The sequence below is a fragment of the Phodopus roborovskii genome, unplaced genomic scaffold (genome assembly GCF_943737965.1).
Source record: "Phodopus roborovskii unplaced genomic scaffold, PHOROB, whole genome shotgun sequence".
NCBI lineage: Eukaryota > Metazoa > Chordata > Mammalia > Rodentia > Cricetidae > Phodopus > Phodopus roborovskii.
In genome coordinates this window covers 3,014,994-3,026,148 of record NW_026126481.1, presented here as the reverse complement: position 1 = coordinate 3,026,148, position 11,155 = coordinate 3,014,994, and the positions used below count along the sequence as shown (strand labels likewise).

At 38.6% G+C, this 11,155-nt stretch overlaps 1 protein-coding gene across 1 annotated transcript; it reads left to right on the top strand.

Annotated features, from left to right (window-relative positions):
- Positions 1 to 4,513: 4,513 nt before the first annotated feature.
- Positions 4,514 to 7,316, top strand: LOC127229053 (transcription termination factor 1-like). Its single transcript, XM_051194074.1, is given in 5 exon segments — positions 4,514 to 4,558; positions 4,561 to 5,569; positions 5,572 to 5,796; positions 5,799 to 7,043; positions 7,046 to 7,316. Coding segments are annotated over 5 exon segments (2,676 nt in total). The 3' UTR covers positions 7,198 to 7,316.
- Positions 7,317 to 11,155: the final 3,839 nt, after the last annotated feature.

Below are 11,155 nucleotides of genomic sequence, written 5' to 3'. Positions count from 1 at the left end.
AACAAACTATGGCAAGTAAAATTTTGTTAAAAGGGGACTTTTGGAATTACTGGGAACACAAGACGAAATGCGCGCAAATGCAAAGTCCCGTGCAGAAATGGGCAAAAAATGTTAAGCGGTAACTGCCTTCTCAGGTCTGCTTTAGTGGCAAAGATCTCCTTTGCGGTAAGGAAGAGGCAAATGTCCCAAAGCTGTGGTGAGTCCACCTGGTTAAACCTTGCCCTTTGGGGAAGGTGGGGGAGGGGAGCGGCTTCTGCGGCCTGGGTGAAACCCAGGTAAATCCCACTTTCTGACACCAGATAACACGGTTAAATATGGATCAGGATAAACAAATAGGCCAAATAGATGTTTATTCAGGGAGAAATAACTTACAACCTAGACAGATGAACACCAGGAAATTCAACCCGATCCTCTCCTGTCCAAGTCATGCCAGCAAGAGAGCCTTTCCTCGCTCCCCTCTGACCTCCTTCCACAGGTCACTCCGCCCATGGCTCCCCCCCCCAATGGGCATGGTCAGTGCCACAGACGGACTATCTCACTACATCAAATTGTTAGTTGGCATCAGTCTTGTACACCTCTAGACTTTTCTTTAGGTTAGCTGTCTCTTATAAATTAACCCATTAACACAAGGCTGTGGCTTACCAGTGTTGCTCTGGAATGTTACTCCTTCAGTAGTTATATGGCATGTCTTCTACTTCCTCTTCATGTCAGCATCTTTATTTAAATTTCCTGCTTAGATATATTCTTCCTGGCCATTGGTCAAAACAGCTTTATTAATCAGACAATAAAAGCAATTCATGTTTACATCATACAGAAATACAACCCATATCATCTCCTCCTTTCTTTCTAATTAAAAGGGAAGATTTTAACTTTAACAAAGTAATACACACACACAGTTATCAAACAAGAATTATAGCTAGAATATTAGTCCAAGAGCAATTTCTTGCCCAAACAGCCAGCCCTGCCACACTAAAGGCAAACTCCATAATGAGCCCACCATCCTCTGTGATGTAATTGGTGCTATCAGGAGCAGACATGTCTCACTGTCAAGAAAAGTCTAAGTTCTTAGAACATTTTAAATGCCACATTCTGTAGGACTGTTTGGTCCTACAGACTATCTGAAATATATCTCTGCATATCTAGCAAACCTAACTAACATGACTGTAAGTTTGACTATTATAGGTGACTATCTATTAATCTGTATTTCTTTATATATTTCATTTTTAAATAAGCCACATAAACATAATACTTTAAACAAGAGTAGAAACTTATACAGTATAAAATTGACCTTAAATTTGTATCAACAAACCAAAACCCATACCAAAGAAATAATTTCTATAACATATCCTCCCCACTTATTTTTCCTTAGGAAGAGGTTGACAGTGATCATTGACCATTTATAACTAACCCACTTTAAATGAAAAAGAAAAGAACATTTATAAACAATATTTGGGAGCTTGGATATAGTATTCTAGACTAATTCCTGATGAGTGTGGGTGCTTTTAATCTTATGGGGATCCTACGACAACTTACAATTATGGTTAAATCTTGGCTGTAGTAGTCTATGAGGAGCTGTTCTGGTGGTTGGATCACCTGGGATATCACTTCAGGAGGTCTTGTTTGACCAAACCATATTAGCCTGAAAGGAATGCACAGGTTCTCGTCTTCTGTGGAAACAAAAGCAGAACTCCTTTTCCAAAGTAACATGTTCTTAGACATAAATTTTGAAGTCAATATACCTTTAAAATATATATGTTGGTTTAACCCCTATAATCAATATCTCTCTGTAGTCAATTAACCTTCAAAAAATTTAAAGAAAACACAATAATATGCAAAAGTCACACTCCTTGTATTTTCCATCGTTACATGACCCACTATAATTTTTTATTACTCTGTTTCCTTTAAGGACTTCAGTTTATCATCTTTAATATTTTATGACTATGTGTATCCTCTCTCTCTCTCTCTCTCTCTCTCTCTCTCTGTGTGTGTGTGTGTGTGTGTGTGTGTGTGTGTCTCCTCTAGTCTATTCCTTCCATGACTCAATCTTCCTAGTCCCACATGATTTTCTCTCTTCCCCTTCTCTTTCTCCTAGCTCCCTGTCCATTCACTGCACCCCACCACCACTCCCAATATGCTCTGGTGACCTAGCTTTTTTCCCCTTCTGTGAGGGATCTTGTATGAATCTCTTAGATTCCTCCTTGTATACTAGTTTCTCTGGCAGTGTGAATTATAGGCTGATGATCCTTTGCTCTATGTCTAAAATCCATATATGAGTGAGTACATACAATGTTCCTTTTTTTTTTTGACGGGGTTACCTCATTCAAGATGGTTTCTTCAAGTTCCATCCATTTGCCTGAGAATTTCAAGATTCCATTGTTTTTCCCCCACTGAGTAGTATTCCATTGTGTAAATGTGCCACATCTTCTTTAACCATTCTTCAGTTGAGGAACATCTAGTTTGCTTCCAGGTTCTTGCTATTACAAATAATGCTGCTATAAAACATAGTGAACAGATGTCTTTGTTGCATGGATGTGGATCATTTGGGTATATGTCTAAGAGTGGCATTGCTCGGTTTTCAACATTGAGGAGGTACATTCACCATCAGCTCTGGGATCACTAGGCAGGAGCCATGCTAACCACCTCAACTCTGGTAAGCCGTGTGCAACATGCTGCCCATAAACCTTCTTTGTCAGTATGAGTAAGAGCTAAATCTGCCATGCAGAGAGCTGCATGGCCTGGAAATGCCCCTGTGTACTGCAGTAGGAATCCTCCAAGCTGTGCTCAAACCCAAACGCTGAGGCATCTGAGCACCATGGCCTGCATGAGAGACAGAACCAAGAAGCTCTCATCAGCTCCATATATGCATTGCAGAACATGCCTCCCTTTCTTTAAACTTTCTCAGATATTATGTGTAAACCTGAAAGTCCCATATTGGCACACCAGATGTAGTTGATAGTTTTCTGTCCCTCCTGTGAGTTCCCACAGCCACTTATGAAATAACACTCTGAGGCTTAATACCAATTACAATTGTTTGGTCAATGGCTCACACATGTTACTGGCTAGCTCTCTCTTGTAAATTAACCCATGTCTATTAATGTATATATTGCAACAAGGCTGTGGCTTACCAGTAATGCTCTGAAATGTTACCCATTCAGTGACCACAAGGTGTCTCTCTGAATCCCCATTCCTTCTCTCAGAATTTTATTTGGATTTCCTGCCAAGCTATATTCTGCCTGGCCATTGGTCAAAACAGCTTTATTCATCAGCCAATAAAAGCAATGCATATTTTCAGCATACAGAAAGACAACCCATATCAAATTTTACCATACTAAAGACTTCCTTTTCCTTTTATCCTGTTACCTACCTACATTTTTAAATTACAGGTACTAGCTGAAGTTCATCAAATACTATACAAAATCAATTGAGATAATCATGTTATTATTTTTCTAAAATATGTTAATGTTATGAGTTATAAAACTGACTTTCTAAAGTAAAATTAATTTTGTTCTCTTGTTTGCTTACAATAAAACCAATTAGCTAATATTGAGAAAATGTAAATATATAGATATATTATAATTCAACAACCTTACTGTAGAGATGGAAATATTTTATGACTGATTAATTGAAACAGCATTTTATCTATATTTAGATAAGTCCTTATTGCATGCATAGCTAAATAATAAATGCTCCACTTTTATAAAATTGCTTGAGGTGGACTTAAAAAAATAGAGTAATACAAGAGAAAATCTCAGAAAGCATCATAGTTTTAGAATCATCTCTTTCCTGATTTGCAAATAGTCAGATAAATGATATGTTTTGTTTATTTTCCTGTTGTTATGATAAAAAGTTATGACAAAGGCAATTTACAAACTAAAGAGTTTATTTGAGCATAGTGTTCCAGAGGAATAAGAGGTAAACATGACAGGAGGTATAGCAATAGCAGCAGGAAGACAAAGTTGTGTGATCACATCTTCTAATTCAAGCATGAAGAAGAGAAAGAATATTGAAAGTAGGATAAAACTATGTCCTCTGAAAGCTGGCTCCCAGTGACCTCTTAAAAGTCCCTAAATGGTACCACTAACTGGCAACTGAGTTCTCAGTTGGGAAAATTTCTCTTTTTAAATTACCATGTTACTTTCAGTTTGGGGATACAATCATTATCACAGTTTCTTCATTTTGGTTAAGACTGTTAAAGCCTAGGAGCTCATTTCAAATCAGTGTACTTCCATAACTTTTATTTTAAAGACAGAAATGTGTACATTTCTGCATCTAATTTTTTTTTTTAGAAAGAAATTTCTATAAATCAAATGATTCACTTTCTGGTTTTATAAAATATTTAAAGAATTTAAAGAATTGCTCTCCACACTATTTCATTAAAATGATAAGAAAATAATATTTCTAGAACTTCTTCATACATTCTATAAAGCCAAGATTACCCTGATACCAAAACCTACAAAAATACAATATAAAAAGAAAACTAGGGAAAACTAGGGCCTACGTTATTATGGGGAATATGATGGAAGGAGTCTCCAGAAGAGTTAAAAATCACACTGCAGTTTTTTTTACAAGAAAAAGAAACTGTCTTCTGTGTCTGAGGAAAGACCCCAGACACCAGCCCCTGAGAACTTAGAGAATGAGCATCTTCAGGTGTCCAAGCTGGAGAAGAGGAGGAAGAAGGCCCAGACAGCAGCCCCTGAGAGTCTGGAGAGTGAGCAGCCTCACATAGCCAAGAGGAAAAAGAGGAGGAAGGAGTCCCAGACACCAGCCCTTGAGAACTTGGAAAATGAGCATCCTTGGGTGTCCAAGCTGGAGAAGAGGAACAAGTCCCAGACACCAGCCCTTGAGAGCTCAGAGAGTGAGCAGCCTCACATAGCCAAGAGGAAAAAGAGGAGGAAGGAGTCCCAGACACCGGCCTCTGAGAGCTCAGAGAATGAGCAGCCTCAGGTGTCCAGTCTGGGGAAGAGGAGAAAGGAGTCCCAAACATCAGCCCCTGAGAGCCTGGAGAGTGGGCATCCTTGGGTGTCCAAGCTTGAGAAGAGGAGAAAGAAGTCCCAGACACCGGCCTCTGAGAGCTCAGAGAGTGAGCAGCCTCACATAACCAAGAAGAAAAAGAGGAAGGAGTCCCAGCAACTTACTTCTTCTCTTCTGAAAAATTCAGAAACCTCCCATAAAGCCAAAACGACCACTTCTACCCATAAAAAGAAAAAGAGAAGTAGTGTTTGGGAGGTAGATATGGAAACAAGTATTATCCTTGTAAATAAAGAGAACATGGAGAACCTGCTAGAGAGTTCTAGGAAAGATGTGGATATTGTTTACGTAGATGTAAGCAAGGGACAAAAGTCAGCAAAAGTGGACAAAGCAGAGAAGCTGTCCATTACTGAGTCCCAGAAACATGACTGTCAAGAGCTACACAGTGATGTTAAGAGCAAAAAGAATCAAAAGCATCCAAAGAAAGTTGCATCTTGGGATGCAGTACAGGGAAGCCAGTCTGAGAGCATAACCCTGCCCCACTCAGAATCCTTGTCTTCTGTGCATCTAGAAGGCAGAAGCACTGAACTATTGGTGTCTCATAAAAAATGTGTAAGGAAAAAGTGTCCAGGAACCAGGAATTGGGAGCCAAGCCGGAGAGTCTTGGTAGCACACATGCTGGAGGAGAGTTTGGGACGGGAGATGGTGAGAGGGTCAAAGGATCTGACAGTATCAGGAAAAAGTCTAAGAAGGGGAAGTCTGTTGCTATTGCCACCTCTAGTGACAATGTATCGCTGCTTGACAATGATGCTAAGAATGCCCTCATGGATTCGAAGGCGGTGATGCTTTGAGGGAAGAAGATGTGGACTGCAGAACAAGGAAGGCAGAAATCCAGGCTTGTTCCAGTGAGAAACCTGCAGAAGAGATGCAGGGGTTAGAATCTGCCCATGAAAAAGAAAGCAGTTTGGAATCAGCTAGCAATTCCGCAACAAGATAAGTATCTGAAGATGGGAGAGATTCTGATGAATCAGATGTGGATTTGGGCTCTGCAGTGAGGCAGCTCCAAGAGTTCATTCCTGACATTCAGGAAAGGGCAGCCACCATAATCAGACTCATGTATCGTGATGACCTGGAGTGCTTCAGAGAATTTAAGGCACAAGGTGTTGCTATTAGATTTGGCAAATTTTCTGCTAAAGAAAATAAACAAATAGATAAAAATGTGCAAGAATTCCTGTCCCTGACTGGAATTGAAAGTGCAGACAAGCTGCTGTACACAGACCGATATCCAGAGGAAAAGTCTCTGATCACCAACTTAAAACGAAAGCATGCATTCCGACTGCACATTGAGAAAGGTATTGCTCGGCCCTGGAAGCTTGTGTACTCTCGTGCAAAGAAGATATTTGATGTGAATAATTACAAAGGCAGGTACAATGAAGAAGATACTAAGAAGCTGAAGGCATATCATTCCCTCCACGGAAATGACTGGAAAAAGATTGGGGCAATGGTAGCCCAGAGCAGCCTGTCTGTTGCCCTGAAGTTCTCTCAGAGCGGTGGTCATAGAAACCATGGTACTTGGAGTAAGACAGAAACCCAGAGACTAATCAAGGCTGTGGAGGATGTGATCCTAAAGAAAATGTCTCCCCAGGAATTAAGAGAACTGGATTCTAGACTTCAGGAAGACCCTGAAGGTCGCCTATCAATTGTCCGGGAAAAACTATACAAGGGCATATCATGGGTGGAAGTGGAAGCTAGAGTGGAGACCAGGAACTGGGTGCAGGGCAAAAGTAAGTGGACAGAGATTCTTACCAAAAGGATGACCCATGGTGGATTTGTGTATCGTGGGGTCAATGCTCTGCAGGCCAAAATCACCCTTATTGAAAGGTTATATGAACTAAATGTGAATGATGCTAACGAAATAAATTGGGAAGATCTTGCTAGTGCCATAGGGGATGTCCCTCCACCTTTTGTTCAGGCAAAATTTTATAAACTGAAAGCTGCCTGTGTTCCTTTTTGGCAGAAAAAGACTTTTCCAGAGATCATTGACTACTTATATGAAACCAGTCTGCCTTTGCTGAAGGAAAATTAGAAAGGAAGATGGAGAAAAACAACAGTCAGGTCCAGGCGCCCTCAGCTCCCAAACAAGATTTCCTGTTCAAAGACATCTTCTATTGTGATGACGACAGCGATGGGGAGGGCTCAGAGGAGCCTAGTGCCCCTGGTGTGCCATGACTATGGATCTCCTCCTCATGCTTGTCTCTGTTCCCTTGGACCTCTTGCTGTGCATCTCCTCTTCTGGATGGACTGCTTGTGGCCATATCTGCTGGCACACTTTGTAGAGGCTCAGCTGTTAGTCTCAGGACAAGATGAAAGGGGGGGGGGCTCTTCCATCAATCGGGAAAGCAAAAACAACATAGGTGTTCTGGAGAGAGAACTTTCTACAGGGTTTTAGGTAACAGAAAAATTTCTACAAGGTCTATGCATAGTGGTGCATGCTGCACTGTGGTGACAGGCAGAGGCCAACCTGGGCTCCATAGTGAGACCTTGTCTCAAGCATACACACATACAAATTGTTAAATAGGGTGCTGGAGCCAACAGGAGGACTGCATTGGCCAGAAAGCTAGCAGTCCTGCAGAGAAGCTGTGCAGCCCTGCAGACCACCCCAATTTCCCCATGTCCTACCAGCTGCTCCTCATACCCCAGGGTGTCCTCTGCTGCTGCAGTCCTGCCTGAGTCCCTCTCTCTGCTGAAACGTGTCCATGCATGACCTTAGCAGAACTCTACAGCAAGGGAGTCTGGGACACCAAGTGTTCTGAGTTCTATCTTTCGTTTTTGCTGAGGAGCACAGAGAAAGGAAAGTGTGGCAGATTATACCATATTCCCATTCGTGCCCCTCAGCAATTGATTGGTTCCCCCTACATCTCTTAGATGTCATTTCTATGGCACTATTAGATTAGAAGGTGGGCTGGACCAGCCACAGGAGAAGGAAGCACAATAATAGGGGGATTTTTACTTGCCACTGTACCCCAGCACTTTGCATAGACATGCAAATAGCATTGAGTAGTCTGGTGATGCACACGCATGTATCCAACACTCAGGTGGGGGACAAGATGATTGGGAGTTCAAGGTTTCTGTGTGAAATTGCAGTGCCTAAGCCAGCCTGGGCTACAGAAGACTGTCTCAAACACACAAACATTGAGTAAATAATGTCTTAGTACATGCTTCTCTACCTAGCCTCCTCTGTTCCTCAGACATTCTAGTCTCAATGTTGACAGGACTAACTTATTCCTACAGAAATAATAGTATTAATGTGTAAACCAATGCTATGTTTGAGATAGAAGAAAAAGAAAAACTATTAAATATTCTTTTAATAAGAAGTATGTTAAGTTATGGTATGGTCCTAGAATGGAATATTATATGGTAAATTAAAGTGATAACAATAGAAAAAAAAGAAAACTAAAGGCCAATGTCCTTGATAAAAATAAAGAAAACAAAACAAGATTTCAAGATAATACATGAAAATCTAATAAAAAGCACATTGAAGACATCATGCACATTTATCCCCATGAATACAAGTATAGTTTTATATATGAAGTGAGTAAATATAAATAAGATCAAGGATTAAAATCTTATAGCCATCTCTGCAGATGAAAAATAAGAGTCTTTGATTAAATTTCAGGACCCATTAATGGTAAAAGTCTTGAATAAAATAGATGTGTAAACATTTTACTTCAACAGAATAAATTCTATATATAATAATCTCATAACCAAAATCACATTGAATACATTTACTAATATTATCTAAAATAATTCTTAAAAATTCTAATGAGTAATAAAACAAAACAATATGAAGTACAGAAACTAAAAAGGAAGATGCTAAATTATTTGTAAATATGTTTCTGAATTTACAAAACAGCACCACTAAAACACTATTTAAAGTGCAGCAAAGTTAAAATCAACATACAGAAACAATCACTTATTCCTTAGACAAATAATTATCACAGTGAAACTAAATCAGGAAAACAAAATAGAAGGGGACCTATTTGTAGAGACAGAGTAAAGATAGGATGAGAGAAGAGGACAAAAGTAGGTACATATTATCAAAAATTTTGTATGTATGTAAGAAATTGTGAAGATGAATACCATTAATTTTGTCTATAATATATTCTAATAATATAAAGAAAGGAAGACAGGAAGATGCAGTACTGCAGAGTCCAGTTCAGAAATGACATCCTGACATTAATGTGATTTTCAATAGCATCGTGACCAGAAGATCCTTGAGATTTGAGTGAGCAGGGGTAAGACCTTAATATTACAGTTAGTACAAAACTGACTACATCCAAACCTGTCATATGTCTGATTTTTCTATTGTGTTTTGTTTTGTTTTTCTTAATCTAATTTTAAGGACATCATACCCATCCATGAAACTCACAGCACTTGCAAGGTCTGGCTGTCAGTCTCTACATAAAATTGTAATGGCTTTCTGCATGTTTTTTGTGCTAGAAAGCCAGGATGCTCTACATACTGCAGCTGAGAGGATATGAGTGGTCAAGATATGAGTTGGTCAAGCTGAATCTTTGAAGCCACAGTGGCAGCAACTGAGCTCTAGTTCAGGAAGGATTTTAACACATGAGGTCTCATGACTCATATTTCCAGATATTTTATTTTGATTTCAAACTTTTTCTTGATGTTACAATTGCTCAAAATTGTTTGTAATTCATTTTACTTCCTTTATTGATATGTGTTCATGCTTTCTTTTATCTATTTTTATTAGTCTTCACTTTCTTGTTCCTTGACGTAGTTATCCTTGAATTTAGGAAAGGGGCCTCTTCTTAGAACATTTAGATCCCTTTAGATATCCCTGCCAGGAAAGAGTTAACATTTATCTTATTTTCGACACTTTTTTTTTATTTTTAGTGTAACACAAGTTACTAGGTTTTGATTGGAATAATATATATATATGTGTATATATATGCATATATGTAATAGTTATGTGTATAACATAGCTGTGACATAAATGTTATATTTAAAATATACAATATTATAAATATTTATAAGTATATATGATTACTTTAAATTGAGTCATTTTATTTGCATTTACAGATGCAACTGAAGTTTCATGTTCTCTCCGTTTATTTCTGGCTAAGATTTTATTACTTGTGCATCTTATCTTTTTATAAGTTTTCTAATAGTTTGATTTTTCTCTGACCCTTTTTAAACTGTTTCTTTTTTAAAGAAACCACCAAATTTTCTTTGTTGGCTCAACATTCTTCTGATTATTTATTTGACATAGTATTTAAAGTGGCTGAGATAACTATCATATAACATATTTTCACCTTAGTTTATTCACCATTTATCACATTTAACATTTTATTTGTTCTGTATTGCCTTTTCCAGCTTAACTTTCTTGCCAATTGTTTATTCCTTCCACACCTATACATTTCACAGCATTTCAATGTACTTTAATTTTGCTAGAAATCCTAATTAAGCCTCTATGACTCCACTACTTAGTCAAAGCAGATAGCTAGGGCTTTTATCTAAAACCTTTATTCTCACTCTGTCTCTCTTCCATAACTTCATCCAGTTAACAGCTTCAGAATGAGATTTCTGTTTAAGAGAGCAAGATAAGATCCAAAGCATGAATCCTCATCATGTTTATAAAGCATGTGTATACTGAAATATTAAAGCATCATCCTTTAAAAACACCCAGAAAATGTTGGTAGGGTGATAGATATGGGAGTTAACAGAAGCAGAAGCTGCTTGCAGGCCCTGAGCCTAAGGATTCAGCAAGCACTTGAGCAGGTATGTCCAGGAAACAGACTTCTCGACTTCTCATCCTTAATGAGCAGAAAGCACAAAGGCCAGCCCTATTTCTAAAAAAAAAAAAAAAAAAAAAAAAAAGGAATTGAAAATGTTAGCTGGTTGAAGAAGTAAGGTGAAAGTGTCTTTCTTCTCCAGGTAATGGGTAAAAATAGATTCATCTGTTAGAAATTAGAAACCCAAGAAGATACATCTACTGTAGAGTTCAAACTGGATAAAAAACCACCTGCAGTTTCCTTAAAATCCAGGCCCTGGTTCAGTAGGGCTCAAGATACTGCAGTTCCAACAAAGCTCACACTCATCAAGCAGCAAGTGTGGGTATGTATGACTTATGCCCAAGCTCTACTCTTAACAAATAGAGAATTAGCAA